Source organism: Lampetra planeri, chromosome 5 (genome assembly GCF_965212315.1).
Source record: "Lampetra planeri chromosome 5, kcLamPlan1.2.h2, whole genome shotgun sequence".
Lineage (NCBI taxonomy): Eukaryota > Metazoa > Chordata > Hyperoartia > Petromyzontiformes > Petromyzontidae > Lampetra > Lampetra planeri.
This window is the reverse complement of record NC_136111.1, coordinates 5,982,033-6,004,214: the sequence shown is the minus strand read 5'-3', so window position 1 is coordinate 6,004,214 and position 22,182 is coordinate 5,982,033. Positions and strand designations below refer to the sequence as shown.

Here is a 22,182-nt window from a genome sequence, read left to right as displayed (position 1 = left end):
ATCACAATGTGTAAAAAAAAAATTGAATCTTGAAAAAAATCGTGATCCTGCATCGCAATAATTCATTCAATAGAGTAACACAAATAAATATATTTTGAGAGTCAACTCCCACGACCAAGTGTTGTTGGGAGAGGCTTTAATCTAGCAGTGGATTGACAAAATATCGCATATGCACATTGCACAAACAACCCGACGTAGGCATAATTTTTGTTTTCATTCATTCAGTGGATGAAGTAACGTGACATTTTTTTTAAAGTCTCAGTTTCACCATGGAAGGGAAACCTCGATGTACAATGACAATACTTCTTTCTGGTACGCGCTACAAAGGAACAGCCCTCAAAACTCCGGAGAGCACGGACGGGACGTGTGTCCATGGGGCGCATTCAACATTCCAGCGTCGTTACTGAAGAGGTTTTCGGGGGGGGGGGGGGGGCAAATAACAAATCAGGAACTTATTGTAAAAAATAATATCACCCGGCTCACTTTTAACTGCAAAAATAAAACCACACAAGAACCCCCCCGTCCCCCCCCCCCCAAATGCACGCTAACTGCAGCAGCTGTTTGCACACAAACTTGCTAATTAACTGTTTCAGTAAATATAAACTACACGCTACAGCTTTGTGAGTGTAAACCAAAGCAGACAGATGCAAGCCACAGCTAACAACTGCCTGACTAAAGTTTTTTAAATTGCCAGTTTCTCACCTCTTGGAAGTCATTTAATATTTTTTTCATTTCATTTCTTAAATTTATATTTTTCTCCCGGAATGAATGAGGCACAGAAAGTTTTTACCTCCAACTCTCACAGCGAGCAGCGCACCACCTCGTACCAGAGAACAGTTTCTACAGAAAAAGGCATCGCACAACTGCGTGCGAATGTCGCTTAACTGGGCCTCTTGTTTCCCAACGGGCAACGCACTCACGTGCCCCGTGGGGAGAGAGAGTCACACGCGAAGCGAAAACATTCAGCCCGCGTAATATTCCATATTCGGTGAAAAAACACACTTTTAATGCCGCATATTTTTAATGCAGTCGTTGGCGACCGAGCTCAGACCGTCAACTTCGCTACCGCCGAGAGCCCTGGGTTTAATCAGGGGCGGCCGAAACGCGAACGCGAAGCGGAGGCATCGGCGGTGCCGGCCGGAGCGCCCAGACACGGTCGCATTATCTCCCCGAGCCTCCCTGGAGGGGAGCGCCACTCAACGTCAGCTGTCGAACAGCGGCGAGCAGCAGGGTGCATGGACGCGTTCCGTGCCGCAAAAGAGGGCCCCCCCCCCCCCCGCTGGGGCCGCTGGGATCGCTGGGGCTGAAGCCTCGAGCACTCGCCCACTTGGGAAGCTGGACGGGCGCGCGGCTCGTCCGTGCGAACGTTCTCGGCTTAGCCGAAGCACTCACAGGGCAACGGACCCTCCTCTACACCCCCATCCCATCGTGCCAAACAGGCGGTGCAGATTTGCAACTGCCAGACAAAATGACTGGACAACACTGGATTTAAACAATAACAACAACACAAATACACTTACTAATTGGTCTTGCGAGAAGAGTTTTAGTTACTGGTTGACTGGGTTGGTTGGCCAAGTGGCTGATTATATTATTTAGCTATATGGATTTTCTCCTTTGAAGTGGTTTCGCCATGCTGCAATAGATCTCCGTGGATTCTTTCTGTACCCTGTTGTTGAAATTTTTCGTTATCGTATGCCCGGCTGGCATGTTGTCATAACAAAAACATTTTTAAAAAATTGCAATATGGCTGACTAGTCGATTAGTTCTCGGGGAAAAATGAGCAAACGATACGACACAAAATTCTATCTTTTTTAGGATGAGCTTAAATTACGTACAATGAGAGGTTAAAAAGGACACCCAGGATAAGAAATACATTTCCATCATTGTGAATCAGTTGAGAGCCCTTTATTACAACATGTAATGATGTCTCTGTGCAGAATCATAATCTTTATTTAGAGTGGAGGAATACGATGAGCTATGAAGCTCTTTCTCACAGACGTCCAGTTGGGGGCGGGTCAGAAATGAATGGCCTGGAAGACTAATCTGGAAACACGAGTATGCATTGTTCCGAATTAAACTGTGGGAATTGTTTTACATTTGGTCAATGGACTGTGATTACCCAATGCCGAACTTGTCCTGCCATTGTTTTCCTCTATTTACAATGCAGGAATTTCCCCAACACCCTTCTCACAATTGCCACATAAGAAAATAAAACAGTCAGTGTTTTCACATAAATGCATTACATGACAACGTGTGTATGAAATGCGCACACACGCACTTGCAAGCAAGTACAGTATGGAGCATTTAGAAACGCAACCATTCTTACCACAGCAGTGGGGCAACAAAACAACGAGTTACACGACGCTTAAGCTAAACGTTCAGACACATGGAATCTAGCCGCTGAAGCAACATTGAATATGGAGTCAGCTTAACCTCGACATGAAATGCCCAAGTGGATTTGCAGAACTTGCGATGGGAATTCCACCGGTATCTTTAGAGAGAAAGGAGAGTCATCCCCGTCAGAGAAGAGATCCAGGGATACGCTTGTGGCCAACGTGTGGCAGGTATTCGTACACACTTGGGCGCAAGAGCGCTGAAATCCAACACTTAAACGTGATCATGAAAAATCCAGATTTTGGACTCGTTCAGCAAGAGGCAGCGGTGTCCAATTTTCTAAATATCCGTCGCCAAAGACACCTGAACAACGCGACCACGAAAGCCAGCTGCGGATGGGTCGTCTTCGCAAACCGATGGGCAACATTAGGCCGACAGCGGCTAACGATACATTTAAAATACAGTGTTCAAAGGTCACCGAGATAACAAAAGTCTTTAGAGACACCATTGCACAAATCCCCCATCTCCGCCACTGTCTGCCCTGTTTAACCGGTTTCTTTGTCGCCAGCTTGGCCAATTAAAATGACCTTAAAGGTCCACCTTGCGGAGAATCTTCAACCGTGACCACCACAAAAAAATATATCGCACAGTAGCTGGCATCTGCCGTGGCCTTTGTTGTGGCTCAGCATCTGATAGGTGTTTATACTTTCTACAATGAAGCAGCCTGAGATTATGGGACCAGTGGAAGACACAAAAGGCCTCTTTTGTTCCATACTGGCAACCGGGTGTCTTTAGAAAGGAAGAAATCAAACCTGTCAAGAGACAGAATCAACAGCGACTAAATATGTTAAGCCGTAAACAGTTACTGCTGGTGGAGCGATAAAAACATCTGGAATAACAAAGTTAATACGTCAACGGACCATTCAGTGTGAGACGACTTTCCAGTATAAACAAACAGGAAACAACAGGTTGGTTTCAGGCTGGGGACATGCAAATACACGGGCCTCTCGTGCCGGGTGAGGGGGCCCCTTCACACCAAAGGGGATCGAAATCAGAGGGGGGGGGGGTTATTTGACAAAACTTCACTAGGCAGCAGATCAGTGGAAGTATGGTGGAAAGTGGGGAGCCACAGACATGCCAGCGGAGAGGTGCCGTTTCAAAAAATTTATTTTATTGCACGGCCCCTCCGGTTGGTGGCCGACTGCCACAACAACAACAGCCCCAGGGCTGTGTTTGACAACCTGGCAGGCATGGTGGGGTCACCCATCCAAGCACTACGCAGGCTCAAATGTTCGGTTCTAAGACTGACGAAGTCAGCAAGCTTTCGGACGATTTGAGAATCGGCTAACATTTGCTGGGGGGGGGGGGAAGGGGAGATCAAATATACAAACATGCAAATAAAATGTTTTAAAAAACATGACACTTATTTAAAATTCACTTCTACGTTAAGATGCACTTCTTTTATGGAGTGATAAAAAATATGGTAATGGTTTGCATTTATTTTAATACAATAAATGAGAAATCATAATAATCATGAACCAAATCGAATGTCAGTGCATCTCATTTGTTACATGCACATAAGTGCTTAATGAGCCATCACATAAGTTACATGTTAAACAACTTAGAAGAGTAATTAAAAGCCGTGTAAATTCACTGCTGCATGAAGGGTTCCCCACACCATGTCGATCGTGGCGATTGTTTGGTCATCACGCTGGTCAGTGTGGGTTGGTGAGAAAAGGGACAAGCCCAGGGACCGGTCTAGATATCCCTCACCACTGATGTTATCATTTTCCACTGACATTCGCCGTCACCAGGAAATGAATTCAGGTTTCCAGGTCCACAGCCCAGAAATCTAACCACTGCTCTTGCGCCGTTCTAATTTACGTAACGTAAAAAAAAAATATTGCATGGTATTATTATAGAAATCTGGGCATTTCCCAGTTCACTCATTTGTTAACCCATTTTTCACGATAAACCAATCAATGGCTCAATCACTGCTAGTGTAGCTTCAACATCAGCGAGTTTCCTCTCTTGGCATTTTCGTAACTTTATTATTATTCCACTTGTTTACAAAGGAAAGCCTCACCGAGTCCAAATATTCTTTTACGGGAGGGGTTCAGCCACATTTTCTTGCAGTGGGAGGCAATTTTGCTCAGTGTAATCCCAAAAGAGTAATTTTCAGTCAGGTGATATTTCAGTATTGGGATGTTTGGCTAATGCCGATTACATTGTGCGCATTTTTTTAAGCTATGGGAGGAAACCAGTGGCAAACCCGGAGGAAACCCAGGCAAAACATGGGGAGAACGTACAAACGCCGCACAGAAAAGGTGCCCTGAGTAGGGAGCTGAACCCAGGGCCTAGTAATTACTCTGAGGCTTGAGTGTTACCACTGAGCCGTCTGCCGCCCAAATGTAATTTTATTTGACTCCGGACATTTTTCAAAGTTATTTGTCGGAGCCAACTTTCGTACAAGGAAATGTAACATCCATTCATGTTGAACAGTATTTTATATTTTCTTCTGTAATGTATTTTTTTTGTTCTGACTCATATTTGATTGTTGCTTTTGATATCTGCTTGGTTGTTGCACTTAATGCTTTCGTCATTTTGGCGGCCCAGACCACTCTTACAAATGAAGTTATCCCAGTCTCTTGAGCTCTCACCTGGCTAAATAAAATAATCTTGATCTTCAGGCCTGTGCAGGTGGGAGATTTCTCCACAGTCATTTCCGTTTGCGTGCGTGCGTGCGAGCAAGCGGGCACAACACGAAACAATGGTACTGTATATGCCGCTCGGACATTTAGGCAATTACTAATATATTATGGCGTTGGTTTACGTGGCTGTGCTGTAGAGAGATCCGATGCATCTTCGACATGAAGGGGAGCCCTTTCATCCAGCAGTGGATTTCAATACTTCGTGAAAGAGTCTATGTGCAGGCGAGTAAAACCATGCGACAAAAGAACTTCACTTAATAGTGTTTCCTAATTTACTTATCATAATTCTAGACTAGCGTTGACTGAGCCCGTCATCTCACCGAGGTCAAAAGAAATGCGTTCTACTCTGTAGAAAGTCAAGGATTGGTGGTCCGATGGATACCCTGATCCAATCACAGTAACGTGGATTATCCAGCACTGGCTCAGGCCCATCAACAGAGATGACAACTGCCGTCATTTAAACATCCCTTCCCCTCCCGTTAAAACTGAACAATTTCAGCCAAGAGAGGTTTGTTGTTTTTTTGGCAACGAATTACCACAATATTATTACCTTCCAACCTCATCACTTGGGGAGGGGGGGGGTCGACTCAAACGCCCACGCTGAAAAAAGTGCAAGCTTCATCAGACGGCACGCATCGCTTCTCATGAACCCAAAACGCGCAGGGACAGACGGAACAGATGTAACGCCAACGGGAGCCGCAGCTCCATGCCCATCTGCCACCGGGCCCCCCTCTTGGCAGCGCATGCACTCCTACCACGGGCAGCTCCGCAGCCTGGCTGTCGCTCCCAGCCTTCTCCTCCCAGGGTGCGTTGCTGGTTCCACACATGCTACTGTGTCTTCGGGCAAAACCGATTATAATTTTGTTCCCCTTTGGTTGCATGTTTCCACTTAAAAGAATATATATACACATAATGAGTCAGTGCCCCCTCCCCCTCCCCCGCCACCATATCCAAATAAGTATTGAGGCAGCAGTGGTGTAGCTGTCAAGCGTGCAGGCGGTGTAACTGTACCAAGGCCCACGCGGGCTATACGGGGGGCAACAGGCAGGGCTGTGAAGAGGGTTGGTGGAGGGGAAAGGGATGGGAAGGGAAGGGAGGGAGGGGTCGCCAAAGTTGTCTCACTTAATTGCTGGCTCCAGGGCCCATGCCAACCAGGCTGGGCCACTGCACTGAGGTGACTATTATCTCCACTTTGATGCTCCAAGTAGGCCGTAGAAATTCCACATTCCCATAGAATGGGTCAACCTTCTGTCGAATAACCACCATTGACTTTCAATTGGGGTGCTACTTCGTTGACCACGGAGGGACGAGAGTTCGAGTTGACCCCTGACTAGGATTTGAACTCGTGCGCTTTCACTTGTCAGTCAAATACTCTGCCGACAGAATTACCAACACACAAGGACCAGAGTTAGATGCAAATTGCACGCATATTACACTGGCTTAATCATAAGACACGACCAAGATACTTGAAAAAGCAATAAACCTGTTTATTCCATATTACTATATTTGTGTTGTATTCGTTGACAAATTACCATTTGTTGTCCATGGTGGTTTGTTGATATAAGGAAAAATTGGGCCTTGAGGGACAATGTACAGAACCCCCCAGCTGTGCCTGCACAGTAATGAAAGAGATCCTTAAATAGCAGCAGCGTGTGCATGCAACACTCTCTGCCGCGTATGAATTTTTTAGCCAGCAGGTTTGACAAGTTCCGCCGTGTGGATTTGAGTTTAATACAGAAAGCTGCTGGCGGTATTCCACGCCCATCTCCATTTAGTAAACCGTTTACCATAATACCATACAATTACAATTGCAGAGGTATGATACGTACTTTAGTGTACTGTTAAGTTTTGTTTTTAGATTATAAAAAAGGTGCAGCCCTGCAATTGCTTGCTCATGCCGCTGCTGGTGGAAGGGCCTCAATGAGAGAGGAAGCTCTCGAAGAGTTTTTTGGCCTCTCATCCAAGCTTGCCAGACGTCTTGTAAGAGGTGGGAGTTGCCCACACTTTGCTCTAACACACAAGAACCACTGCTGATTGACCAACTGCGACGTACCCACTTCCCGTTGGGGCGGATAAGAGTTTGGAGGGAATTAAGAATCTCAAAAGTTTTGGTACCTGTGCAAATATCGAAGTGGCTGGTTGAAATAGAGAAATTACACTGTGATGCGTAGTACTGCAAAGCCGAAACCTGCAATGCCAGCACAGAATTTTGCCACCAACGCCATAACAAAAGACCCCCTCTGCGTTAGCAGCGCCTTGCGTTGCCATATGTCTCCGCTCAACACCGCAACCTTGCATCTGTGAACCAGGCCTCATCGTTGTAGTCAGGTGTTAAGTGGACGAGATACACTTGACCAGTTCGGTGTTTTGTTTCTATTTGGTTCCCCCCCCCCTCTGCCCCGTCATTGGCAACACTGACAATGACAGAACAAGAAGCAGCAGCAAAATGCACAAAGAAGCATTACACTGACAGACTGGGAAAGGTACATGTGGACCATGTGGACGAGAGAACACATGCAAAAGTTAGAGATACCAATCAATGACACGTTGCATTAACTGTTCAGGAAGCAAGTGGGATGGGGGGAAGGGTAGGTCGCTAGGATGGGATGATGGCCGGTGATGGAAAGACAAGTGACAGCAAATGCCAAAGGAGAGAACACGCCTGAGACGATGCCTACCATTGCTAATGGAGTGGTGAAAACAGCCCACGTGCAGGTGCAAGATGGATTGTTGCACCACAAGATGAGGAGGGATGCTGCCAGACAGGCCATCATCCGACAGTGGCTGATGATGGCAATGGCTATGGAATGCTGCCCCTTTCTAGAACTGTACCCGTGTGCTGGTTTCCGCAACTTTGGTAGATGGGGCTTGTGATTCTTTAAAATTCCCAATGCAATCCCAATGGTTATTTGTGGTCTGATTTTGACCCAACAATGCCCAGGGATTGGCTATGCCCCTCTTGCTAACTGGTAGGGGCAACATGGGCGAGGTAATATCCAACGTGCCACTGCCATACTGCTCCATGGTGCTGTGCTGCAACATCTAATCAAATTATGTGTCAAGCTAACAATGTTTAAATCGATATATAACTTAATAACACTGAACGTCAATGAACCATGCGTCACTTTGTTTTTATTAGATATGATATTTCTCAAATTATACTGTGTGTTAGTTATCCTGGTAAAGCTTCAAATACCTAGCCTTGTACATACTGAACATGGCATATACATTAACCTTTAAATTGCATAAACCTTTTTTGCCAATTGCTCCTACAACTGAAGAACTAAACCATTAATCTACAGAGATTAAGAGGATTGTTAATTGCTTAATGTATCTCGATGTGCGTGAGCGCTAAGCGGTGTCTAAGTGCGCCATGTGGTCACGCCGGGTCACGTGGTAACACGGGGTCAAATTCGACAGGGGTCAGCACGAGGTTGTTGCTATAAGCTCACGGTTCAATCCCCACGTGTAACCTACATTCAGAAGGATATTCTCGCCAACGACGAAAAACCCGTGCTTTTCAAGAGGTCCAGATTTCAAAAGCAGTTTTTTTTGGCTTGTTTACTTTAATTCACTTGTCCCACGAAAGAGACAATGGAAGTGAAAATTTGTATTCCAGTAGCAATGATGCAATTGATAAAGAAAATACAATAACTGTCTCCAACAACGCCTCTTTGGGCGATCAATTCTTATTAGAAACACGACCCTTCACGTACAATGTACTTGTCTATTTCCAGCGCTAGTAATATTGTCGTATATATTTTTTGTTAAACTACACATTAAAAAAATGTATGCCTATCAATTGTCATCATGACTGGTTAGATAATAAACAAAGGGGCTGAGTAGACAGAGATGAACAGGGAACAAAAGTTATATTTTAACTTGCTCAAAAGCACTTCCAGCAAGAAAGCAAACACCAAAAATGCATTGCCACTGTCCCACTGTCTCCTCGTGGCTTTAAAATCAACAGAACTTGTGGAAGAGAAACAGAGGAGGGGGGTGTGCAAACCACTGCAGCGTTATGCGTGTGCGCTAATGCTCCCGTTGTGCAGACACTGAAATAAATACTTGGCAGGCCCCGCACTACGAACCGAGTCGCCCCCGTGCCCGCTGTATTATGCCAAGGAGGTCAGACCAGAACAAATGGCCGGGCTAATTTGAGCAGGACTGACAGACGCAGGTGGAGGAACAGAGTAGATATTCATCAAAATTGGAAGGGACCATGTGAGCAGCCGCTGGCTGCAGTATCGGCCTAACTCTGATTACCACGACAGGTACCTGAGTAGCGTAATAATGCATATCACCACAATGACCGCGATCGTGCATGCTAAGTTAATTAACGGTGTGAACCTCAGGTCTTTTCTCCACCTCCCTCCCTCAAATGGGCATTAAGGGAACGCTCATCTCCCTGCTTATAGCCCTGATCCGGTGGGGAACATTGTACATTTATGATGGCAGAAGCGAGTCTGAACATAGGGCAACCAATGTAGACTTCCCCACAAAGCAGTGCCAATTTTACCGACCCCGGAAAGATGATGGGCCGAGTCAACCTCTAACCAGGATTTGAACTCTAAACCGTCTGATTGCGGGCCACTCGCTCTACCACCACAGAGGCCCTCCCCCCCTCTCCACCCCGCCACACAATCGCACACAGCACAACGTCCTTCGTGCGGGCTCGCACACCACGCCACAAGATTAGTTGGCAGGAAGCTGAGAGGTGTGCGCTCGCAATTCCCCACGCACTGCGGCTTACCGGCGCAAGTGGGACCAGCTCTTCAGCAGGTGGTCAAATAAAGGCAGCGTGCCATAATTTGCATACATAATCTCCAGCCTGCTTTCGTTGTGAACCTTTGGGATCTCAAAGGCTGCCCAGGGGGAGTTACTGTTTCTATATCGTAGGGGGTGTGGGGGGGGTTGGGGCCATTTCCAGCTGGAGCCATTTTAGGCATCCACCTACGATTAGGCACCAGCTTGGCCGACGAGCCATTGCAACGAGAAAAAAAAAAACGCGACGGCGATTAGGCCACTGCACACTCACAGATAATTTACGATGGCGCCTACGCACGTACATTAGGGATGCGTTCCCAATTTTCAGATTAAGCCGAAATAGATCCAGCCTTGATAATAGACTGTGGATGATGTAGCATTTTGGGATTTCACTCGAAAATATGACATCATCGACAGTGCTGTCCGTTTTGTGACTTTCGTGACATCACATCCGTGGCTTTTCCCACAAAAAGTGCCATCACTTAATGTAATTTTGATGATGAGGGATGACGTCACTCTTGCTGCTTTTGCGTTTAGTTTGTTGTCCTTCCCCTGCACCTCTGATTAGCACGGTTGGCTATGTACGGTACACGAAGGAAGTTCAACACACATATGTAGTGACTGTGATTGTTACTGTGTGGTGCCGGGCTTATGAAGCCACGCCGGATGTGTTAACATTACGTGTAGCCCGCTTACAGGGCGTAGTACCAGCCCTAGCGAGGCTTGGGTGAGCGCTGGTCAGCGCGGAGGCACCGCGAGCAGTGTGCGGTGCGGGCTCCCGGTGAGGGAGCGAGAGGGAGCGTCAGCCAGCCAGGGTTATGTTGGGGCGTGATACGCCGGTTAACCTGCTGACACGTGACCGGGTGATATTGGAGGGGGACCACCGGTGGACGGGGGCCGCTGGGCGGTCACGTGGTCTAAAAGAGCCCTTGGGAGCCTTTCGAGAAAGAGCTCGAGAGATCTGGAAGGTGGGCGGGGCGAAGGGCGGAGCCAGCCCCAGCCCAGGGGGATATAACGGAGGCCCGTGAGGAGCTCGGGGTTCTTTGTGTGCTGGTGTCAAGAAGCTCCATGTCGGGGAGAAGAAGCCTCTAGCCACGCGGTCCGGGACCCAGCTTGTGGTCCGGGCCGGGATAGCGAACCGTGTCTAGTTCTGCCGTAGCGTGGCTGGATGGGCATTCGATACCCGAGTGTAGATTGTGTGAGGTTACGTTGAAGTTGCTTAATAAATAGTGTTGCTCCCAAGAGAGCGTCTGTGACTCAGTTGGACTCACTACACATACAGACAATAAAAATTACTGCAATCAACTCTTCTCATGTTGCCCATGTTGTCACTGTGGAGCTTCTTGGAGACAAGGTTATATTTAGGCGGTTCAAAAATCGAAGTTGTGATGTTTAACACACAGCCATGCTTGAATCAGCTGTCTAACCACCAGCAGTCAAAGGACTGGCGGTAAGGCCCAATAGACCAACTCTGCTGCAGCGATGACTACTGAGGAGTCTTTCCTCTAAGGTACAAAGAAGCGAGGACACATCATGTGAAAAATAAAAACTCACAATACCGGAAGAGGGCTAGAACCACATGGAAACGCATTGTCTTGGGCGGTGGATTGTTATTATCATCATGATTATGCAACTGACAAACATTTGGCCAGCCATAGAGATTTCACCGGTCAACTACCTAAACATGGGGACGATCCTGAGAAAACCAGGATGGGTGGTAACCCTGAGCCATCCTCATTTTACGACCTCATGCGTCAGTGCCTGCACCACCGCATTCGATTTTCCACCAACGCTCGAGCGTCCTCCACAAAAGCAACCATCGCGACTGACGTCAGCGTTTACTTTGTACTGTGGCACACGAACTGACCGCTGACTGATGACCAGTGGCAGCGCGTGCGTGGGGAGCATGAGTGCAACGGTTAACGCCGCTGCGTTACCAACCCGGCAATCCCAGTTCGATTCCTGCTCATGGTAACGATCTGAACCGGTCCTGGGTGTCCCCTAGGTCGACTCAACCTAAAATACGTCCTTGGTGCGAAGTGTAAACATTGCCACTGGGGAAGAAACAAAGGCGGCCGGGCGTCGTGTTGGCCACCCACCCTGTCGTCGTGTGCAGTGCCGGCCCTCATAGGTGCTCGCTAACGGCACTCACCAAGTCTGTTAAGGCTACACGGGGGATCTTTGTCTTTGTGTGCGCCCACCCAGTACTGCTGCAGACCTGACTGCGTGAACACGTTTGCACAAACAACGGCAGGAAGCACTCTTCAACAAGGGTGTCACGTGACCCGGGAGCTTAAGACGACAAGGCGCTCGCACTGAAACACCGAAATTCTATGCACAATTAGCACCAAGCACAAAAGTGGGACATTTGTGTTTATAGCAATGGTTGCTAAGTGTTGTTAATAAGCCCTTTCAAGTAGGAGCTGAGAGGCCATAGGGGAAGAAAAACACAGTTTAAAATAAGAAAAAGAGGAGCGGGGAGAGATGGGGAGAGGAAGGGGGGCATTGTAACAATGTTTTTAAAACTCAGTTTTTATTTTACCAGGTGAGCACACTGCACTGTATAGCTCTTTTTTCATTAGCGACCTGGCCACAAACGATAGCTCAACGCAGTAGCTTATTATAACACGTAGGCTTTCGCGACCAATATTATTCATAATATAGGTTTTTGGGTCAGATCGCGTTATTTATAAACGTGTTGTAACCCTCCACCACCCGACACGGCCAAACAGTAAAAAATGTGTCACGCTTTTCAAAGGACAAAATAATTCACTTTAGCCCACCGGTGTGCTGAAGAGAGAATCAACAGCATTTTTTAAATTTGAGTAGTACGACGTTTCGCTGATGAAGCTGATTGTAATTATCAGCGAAACGTCGTACTCAAATTAAAAAAATGCTGTTGATTCTTTCTTCAGCACACCGGCAGTAGCTTATCACGTGGAAATGTATAGCAGCTAAATACTCTAAACGCACGTTTCTAAATGTGGAAGGAAAACCTGGAGGACCCGGAGAAATAGCCACGCAACCACGAGGAGAACACGCAAACTCTAAATATACAAGCATCAGGGTCGGGATCAAACCCACGACCTCCTGCACACCAGGCGAGGGAGTTAACATCGCGCCACCGTGGCGCCCATTCACTCTGACCATTGATACACATCTCAGCCATTATGGAAAATACACCGCTGAGAAGATGTCCTCCGTTGAGGATAACTGCCAGTGAAATGTATACTGATATGTCTGAAACGGGTATAAAACTGAAATGGAAGTACTGGGCAGGAACCTTAGCGCAGTGGTTAGCATGTCGCGCTATGAACCTGGCTAGCCGAGTTCGATTCCCAGCCATGGGTAACATCCGTGAGCGAGTGATATCTCCACCGGTCCTGGGCTCTCCCGTGTCACCAACGCGCAACGAAGAGGCATGGTGAAGTATGATTAAGCAAACCCCATGACCGGAAGGCATAGGGGAGGCGGTCTTCCTCCAGGAGTGGTTTAATAAATGGATGAACTTCACATGAACGTTCAGCATTTTTTTAGAGGCCCACATGTTATTTGTGATGGCTGAGATGCTTGGACTTGCCACTTCCAGTAAACGGGGATACTGTTCAAAACTTATCCACTGGAAAACCCTTTCCTTGAACATTCTTGTTCAATATTAAAACACAAGACTATCAGATTTAAGCCAATATATGAACTGAAATCACCTCATTAATATCTTCACAAACGCTGCCTTGCTTACACGGACATTCCACTGCTGGATGAGGGCCTCCGCATGCCATCCAGATCATGTGTGGTCAGTGCTTATCGGTGAAGGCGGCAAGTACAGACATGGGAGCAATTAAGCACAGTGCGACAATGGATTTTGATACACGGTCTGATGGGAGCCCACAATATCTCCCTGTAACACTGCCTTATTACAACTAATATAATAGGTATATATAAATATAATAGGTGAACAATTTGGGTCATGACCTTTGCCGAGGGAGGAGAAAAAAAGCCATTGTCCCAAATGTTGGCTGCACTTAACTTTTCTGCTACAAAGGCAGTCGGGAATGACAACAATGCTAAGGTGTTTTTTTTCCCTAGGGGTTGAGCGATGCATCAATTAATCAATGCATATAGATCGTTAAAGCTCGCAAGATGTGTGTCGAATAGCATAGAATAAAAGTAGGTGTTTGTAAATTTGTTTTGTTATGTAATGGGTTTACATCACACCACTGCAGACAGCAGAGCCGCTACCATGGAGCAAAACAAGTAAATATATATATAAAGATTCGTGAATCGCAACGCTGATTTGCAACAAAATCATAATTCCTGGAGGGCGTGAATCTTTCCACTGATAGTGTTTTTAATGTCATTGTACACCGCCACCAATGCAGTTCCCTGTTTTCAGTTAAAATTTTAACATAAAGACAATACAAACAAACACAGTAAACGTGGTAAAGTTTTCCATTTAAGTAAATGGCGTCTCGTGTTCTCTATACCGTGGGCTCTCGCTGGGAAACACACATCGCTTCCGGCCCGGTCATCAACCCACTTGCTGTACTGCTATTTAACGGACACTGTCAACCTTGCAGTAGTTTGGCATCTCATCTCTGTGCGAGCCAAAATCCCCCCCGCCGCCTCCGATTTGCCGGATTACAAGCACTCGCACCATCTACACTGGAGAAAAGAAAAAAAGTACAGACCAGTTTTGCTACCTGCATGCCTCTGGTACCAAAGCCTTGAAGGGTGCCACGTTTTCGTAAAAGGGCCAATAAGAATTCTCTGACAAGGCAAATCTGTTTCACGTCCGAGGGTCACACACAGAATGCATGAATTAAAATATACTTACACAACATCTTACCAGCGGACACTTATGCAGCTGACAAAGCGTCGTGAGGCCAAGCTACTGCCGCCACTTCTCTGCCGTGGGGATGTATGTATGTAGAACTTATTTTGCACCGTACGTAGCCAACCGTGCGGGGAAAGGACAACAAACTAAACACAAGAAGCAGTTCTTCAGAAATTCGTTTTCAATTTAGATTTAAAAAGTGCACTGCTCAAGTGGCTTCCCAATACCGGAAAGGCAGAGCATTCCAGATGGCCGCAGAAGCGCAGTTGAAAGTGCGCGATGCAGTGACCGTCATTGTTCGATAGCTCGCCAAAAGCCGCCGCGAGGATGACCCGAGTTCGCGTGATGGCTTATGCTCCTTGACGACATCAGCAAGGTGTTGTGGTTCATTTGTGGCAAGCGATTTGCGTGCAACGAGCGCGACCTATCAATGTATTCGTTTGGCGAACCAGAAGCCAATGCAGCTCAGCGAGCGCTGGACGGACACGGTCGGATCTTGCAGCAGTACCCCGTCACAACACGTGCCAAAGAATTTTGCACACGCTGCAGCTGTGATTATGGTTAGCACACCACAATCCAGTGGTCGCCAGTTTGATCTCTTGGTGTGGCACTTGAAACAACGCGCACGTTTCCTAAATCCAACCACCCCCCACCGCATCCTGCTTCTGTCCACCCAGCAGTATAAACAGTTGCACGAGCTCAACGATCGGTAGGTCGCACGTGCTGGGGCAACGTGTGCGTATTCCCACCTATTTGAAAGTATCTGACCAGCATGGAATAGTAAGTAAAATACCGCTTGGAGGCTCTGTAGAGTGCCCTCTGGTGAAAGCCCTTCCGCCAGCAGTGGCGTGAGCACGCAATTGCAGGGATGTACCTTTACCGTCACTTGTCCATGCAATTTCCAGCACTGTAACATCACAACAGAACTCCAGTTTGCCAGTTCACGTTGGTTAGAGTTACTGCTCTTCCAACTCCAATGCTACTAGACTCATCCGCAATGTTCCTCCGTCTTCAAATCACTGAACCAATTGTCTGACATGGCCTTAACATATGCAGGTGACCCCCTACAAACAAGAGCACGCAGCCTGAACACAAGTCTCTCACTATAAATTCGATCACAGCTTGACGCTTGAAAGACATGTCCCTCTTTAGCCATTTTGTTTACGACAACTGCAGCGCTAACCATGCGGCTTACAAGCGACGCGACACGGGGGCTTGCGGTAGAACAACCGTTCGAGGATCACGCTTGCCCGGTGTAATGTCAACGTAACGAATAATTCTCCCTTGGACGCCTGCAATGGTGACCGAAAACGACGAACGTGCGCCGCAGAGGCGGTTTTACGCCACACGGATGAGTCTCGTTGTAGACGCAGTGGTTACTGTAAGACGCGAGCCATAAGAATGTGAAATTTCCTGAGATAAGCATCGCCCGTAGGCTCGTTTGAACAGCGGCACGACTTTGACCATCGATCGAAGCACCGTTCTCCTGCCGCTAAAACCAAACGGTTCAATCCAAACGACGCTTTCCCTTCGGTGTAAACGGAGATGAGCATGGCCGCGTGGCCGTCTTGAGCGGGGAGTAACACTCTGGAATAACATAAACACACAATTGACAGTGGAGCAGAGCAGCAGCTGCCCGAGAGCGGAGCGGCACGAGCCGAGAGCGAGGCGGGTGCGCGCGTTACCTTGCTCGTGCCTCTTGATCTGGCGGATCTGGTTGACCGTCTCGCGCAGCACAGCGCACTTGTCGGGTTTCACGTTGAGGCTGTCGATGTCACTGATGTTGGCCGAGATCAGCTCGGCCAGCTCCTCGATGTACTTGTTCTCTTGTTCGCGCCATTGCCGCTCCGGCGTGCACTTCACACTGTGGCGGCACAGATCGCGGTGGATGGGGATGGGGGAGGGAGGAAGGAGGGTGGGGTGGGTGAGTGGGAGAAACATGATGATATACACACACACACGTTTACACCCCTTCTTTACTGGCACATACGAGTCCAGCCAAGCACTGAGCCTGGTACGGGTGGTTTCCGGTTGACCACATGCCGTGCCAGAACCAAAACGTGCTACGCTGGCCTCACAAGATATCCGAGCCTGGCTCGGGGACACAGGCTCAAGGATGGGGACTAACGAAACGCTCACTGCGTGTGACATCGATCAGTACGCCGAGGACACAGCGTCACTGCGTCAACTACACGTGTCTCCATGCGTTCATTTGTGAATCCTGACCCGCGCCGACTGATTTGGCACGGTCCCGGCACGGCTTACACGTGCCAGTGGGGCGGTGGAGCGGGTGGGAAGAGGAATACAAGCAGGACGACAAGACGGTGGCAATCTCACACGATGCAGATGCTGAAGTACGGAGCCGCAAGCTCGCCACAATGAGTCTCGATACAGCTGTGTGGACGACATTGTATTTTATGAGTAATACACTCGATGGTGGGGTGCAGCTGTGGCACGCGGTGGTTAGCTGACGGAGCCAATCACGCAGGGGATATCCGAGCTGGTTTGAGGCAAGCCCCTTCACCAAGCCGCGCTGGCCAGTGTGGTGAAGTATGGTCAAAGTGAGCCTGTGACCAACACTGAGTGGGGGAAGCCTTTGTAGATGGGACAAAAACCGTTGTTAATTATTCTCCTTTGATTGGATGCTGGTGCCAAGCTAGAATGCTCAATTCACTCAGAAATGTGTGAATTCACATGCTGGCCAATTGTCCCTTCTAGTTCTATACACGATGCACCACTTTGTTGGAAGTCGCCAGCAGTTGACCTTTGGATAAACTGGCAAATTCTACCATCGTATTGCGGAATTCCCATCACTGGCTCAGGGTGGCCGCACACTGCTCCATACTTGTTTGTGCATGGAGACACTCGACTCGTTTTGTTTTGATGTGTTTTTCACATGATCGGCCAAACAAAAAGAACACTAAATAGTTTTCAGTATTAGCATCCGAGACCCGCTCCATTTACTGGCTGGCTAGAACAACCGCACGCGCACACACACAGAATCTCCTCCCATATATATTACATTAAATGACCATTAACATTTACAAATACAAATTACCGTACAGTCGGAATAAACACAACTGAAATTGAAATAGTTTCAGTAAAGTAAGAAATAATTTAATGCTAGCAAGTGGCCGCTTCTGCAAGGAATTTGTTTTCTTCTTTCCAACTGCAACCTTTCAACGACGAAAAAAAACAACACGAAAAAACACAGGCGCGCGTGTTGTTTTTTTTCTTCTAATTTCTAATAAGAAACAGAAACCCTCCAGTTATCGTTGCCGCAATGTCTACCCGCTGCTGCCGCTGCTGGCTCCGTGTAAACGCAGTGCGGCAGAATGTGTGGGACGATGACTTTGCTAAATTCCTTGAATGTATTCAAATTTGTTCATTTTTATCAATGGCCACCCGTACCAACTAATGCAGACAACAAAAATGGCCTGTGATTAGCTGCAAATGAGAAAAAAAAACCCAGAGCAATCGACAACAAACAAATACTCGATCCATTCGTTGTTGTATCTGGGGAGGAAATCTGAAGCCGGTGTGTGTTCAGGCTACCTGGTGCGCAGCAGAGGGGAGTGCAACAAAACAAATTGCTGTATTGTACTTCTACGCTGCCGACTCTAGCGCTGCCCCCCGCCCCCCACTTTCACCGAGCAGCGCTGATCAGCGAAAGCGTGGCCAAATAACTCGGGCGACCCACACGGCATGGGGAAGGCCCTCATCCAGCAGTGGACTGACAAAATGGCTGCTGTGTGTGCACATACCTGGGCCCGATTGGCTCGGAGCCGGAGAGCTTGCGCTTGCGGGACTCGGCAGGGCCTGGCTCGGCCGCCCCCTCCCCGACACCGCTCATGATGCCTCGCTCACCTTCTGCGATCACAAAGACACAGACAGATCCCCCCCCCCCCATGTAACCATTGATAAGGACTTTTGGGGCGCGTGCTTTTCGTGAGCACACACGGACGCAAGCAAGGTGCTGAAGGCGGTGGTTGTACGGCCAGCGCGGAAGCCATCCGCCTTTGTCTCCCCCGGTGCCAATGCCATGACGGTGAAATATTTATTACCAAGTCAACCCAAAAGGAGGCCGATTGCCAGTTCTAATATTGCTCTCGCCACTGAAGTCAGCCGTAATGAGGAATCAAACTCAGATGGCAGCGTTGGTAGCGCAGTGCAACACGCACTCTCGTACCACACGTACACAAAAGCACCGTTAAGGTTAAACACTTTTACTTATAGCCGCTTATGTGCAAGATTATACTTGCAAGACCAGGAGTCCAGAATACTGTAGCAATTTTTTTAAAAGTTGTGCCTGATCACAATCCCCTCCTCATAAGCCCTCAACAATGTACACGTGCCTCCCCCTTCGTTACTCAGCAACTTGCAATGCGGTCGCACACCTCCGATTTGCATGGCTGGCTACGTACGGTGCGAAAGAAGTTTAACATACACATATGTTTTATGAATCCGAACTTCACCTCAATGTACCATTCTATGAATCAAGATTCGTATTATCCATTCACAGTCGTGTGATTCGTACACAAAACATTTCCCGCGTATTTTCTCGGAGATCAAAATGTCAACGAGTTTTCACCGAGTCCACGAAGGCCCGCTTGCACAGGACGCGAGGAAGAAGGCGGTAGCGGTCACCTTGGCTGCCTCTTATCTCGGTCCAGTTAGACACAGAGCCAAGCAAACTATTATTAAATCTGAGGATAGCCATGCAACGGGAGTTACCGACCATCATAATAATTATCGACCTTAAAGGATGCATTTAGCAATCAGAGATACCTATTGAAACGTTGCATTCGTCTGCGTTGTATGCAGAACGTGCAAAAAGCGAGTGAACTCTGACATGTCAAACCTACGCAAGCTACTCAGAATCATCACCTTCAGTCATGATCTATAGTCTATACACTGCTGGATGAAGACTTTCCCAAGCCATCACCGTCTCGCATTGATTTACAAGGCAAGAATCTAACAGGCACCTGCGTACGAGATTATTTAATGGCTTTATCTTTGCGGTCTGTTCTCTCACCTTGGCTGCAACTCCATCGATAGTCTCCATTGTACAACAGAATCAGAATCTTCTTCTTGGTTCTTTCGATAAAGTCACGTAGAAAGAACCAAGAAGATGAATCCCTGCAGTCACGAAAGCTTTAAATCGAAATAGAATCAGAATCTATTTAAACTGGAGGAATCCGATGAGCTACGAAGCTTTCACAGATGTCCAACCCATTTAAAGAGAATACAAAAATATACCCATACACAGCAAGATACGAATGCTACCTCTACATTTCCATAATAACCCTCATCAACCATGTATGATGGCTTGTATTCATTCCAGCACTACTAATCACCACTTTGTGGTCTATTGTTTGCAAACAGCACTGTGGCTAATTGAGAATAAATGAGGGCTTGTCGCTTCTTATTGATAAAACTCATCTGTTCAAGGCCCAAACAATGCAAGGATGATGTTTGCTACTGAATACTGCATCCTGAATGGCAGATATTGTGGTCTGGCAAACTTCGTGGCAAAGTGCATATTAGTCTCGACTGATGAATATTATTATAATAGTATTATATATTTCTTAATTGCTATTCTCGCAAAATAACATTTGATCCGTCGGTGTCATGGCATGAGACAGAAGTATCCTTTTGATTCTCTAGCAGAGCAGCGCAACACTTTGTGTTAGACAATGGTCCATGTAAGCAGATATCAGAGCTCTGCAAATGGCTCTGCATACACAAGTGAGGTTCGTTGCATGATTCTTTATCTCAGAGCTGTAACAGAACCAAATTTCATGCAATGTTATCTTGGCAGAGTCATCGGTGACCAGGTTGAGACCATTATAACTCGCCACGCTTGAGGAACCAGGCAGCAGCCTGGATTCAAACCTCGCATCTCAGCAGTTACCAGCTCATTCCTCTGACCCCTGGATTCAAACCTAGCATCTCAGCAGTTACCAGCTCAGCCCTCTGACCCCTGGATTCAAACATAGCATCTCAGCAGTTACCAGCTCAGCCCTCTCACTGCTGGATTCAAACCGAACATCTCAGCAGTTTCCAGTTCAGCCCTCTGACCTCTGAGCCACCTGGCCACCTCTCGTCCGAACATTACAATTGAGACCTTATTGCCATATAAATCTTTAGGCCAAACACCGTTTAAATTCATATTATTGTTTGCTAGAGAATGCACGAGCAGTAAGTCAGAATGCGCAAAGTTCATCCGGCATCACATCCCGTGGCAATCTGAGCACAGCCAAACTGCTCTTCTCTTGGAAGCTCGGCTGGAAAAACGGACTGCGCTATCTTCCTCAACTTGTCCCCACCTCGTGCACAAACTCGGCGACACTGCAATCGACGCCTCCGTCGAGGGGCGACCTCGACGAGCTGCAGCCGCTGGCTCGAGGGCGAGGCCCCGCCGCCGCGAGGTTCACAGCAGCAGCGGTCCGAATGCTTCGCCACGTTCACAGCCGCACACCACGTCAAACCCGCAGTCGCACACAACTCGAAGCAACGATATGGACGTAACTTGCATCGATGTGTTTTAGTCCTCGGTTGAACATGCCAGGTACAGCAGTGTTCTTTGCAGGTAGACGTAGAGAATGTAAGCATTGCAACAGAGTGCGAGGAAACGCCAACTTTCAGTGCCGTACGTAATTGTCGTGAGTAATTGCACGAATCAAAAACACACATCACCGCCGCTGTCATTAACTTGTCAGACAATGTGTTCCATATCCAGCTACGGTTTGGGTAATGGCCCTACTTCACAGCAGCAGGGAAGTGTAGGTGTGCATTCACCCATTGTTTAGCATCCAAATGCATTACGTATATGTATGCCTGCAATGGTGTGCTGCTTGATTCTAATACAAATGAGAGCTTTACCACACACGTATATAATTCAAAAATTTAGTGCCTTTGGTAGTGCCCTATGAAAGACATGTAAATCATATTCCAGTCCTGCCAGCGGCAGGAACATGGCCAGCTCAACCGTACAAATCAAAATGTGAACGGTCTGAATTTCATACCTCCCAGTTAACACATGAAATACAGGACCCCCTCCTCCTGTGTTCTCTGGCATGGAGAGGACATCGATGGCAGAGTTATAAGAAATCAAATCACGTGCTTAAAATCCAGAATCATGCGTAAAAATGTGGCGTGGGAGTTGTAGCGTAGTTATTCAACGTCAACATCCCAGAAGGTGGCATTCTAGCAAAAGGATTCCACAGTTCACTGCCAACAATTCGACATCACCGCTACCACCAACAACCCGAGCCCCCAAACTGATCTTACTAATTATCATTTACTACTATAATGAGCCAAGAATGTCTGTGTGTCCCACGCGTGACGACACTCCACGTCGGCCAGCCCCCCTCATTAATAATCATGAGCAGGTAAAGTCCTCCAAATGGACACCCCTCCATTAATAATAATTAGCGGGTGACGTCACTCCACATGGGGGAGCCTCTTCCTCCCTCCTCAGCGTCAACTTACAAACCCTCACAGCAAAGGCAGAACCCTCACGTCACGCGATCT

General features: G+C 47.6%; 1 protein-coding gene across 8 annotated transcripts in view; it reads right to left on the bottom strand.

The window, feature by feature from the left end:
- Nucleotides 1-22,182, bottom strand: part of LOC144718732 (nuclear receptor coactivator 3-like) — a 118,195-nt gene that overhangs the window by 40,827 nt on the left and 55,186 nt on the right. For all 8 annotated transcript variants that reach the window (XM_078594223.1, XM_078594218.1, XM_078594220.1 and 5 more), the window contains 2 exons: nt 18,411-18,516; nt 16,332-16,510 (listed from right to left, as the gene is read on the bottom strand). In XM_078594223.1, coding sequence (XP_078450349.1) covers nt 16,332-16,510; nt 18,411-18,499 — 268 coding nt within the window. In that variant the 5' untranslated portion in view covers nt 18,500-18,516. The remainder of the gene's footprint in view (nt 1-16,331; nt 16,511-18,410; nt 18,517-22,182) is intronic.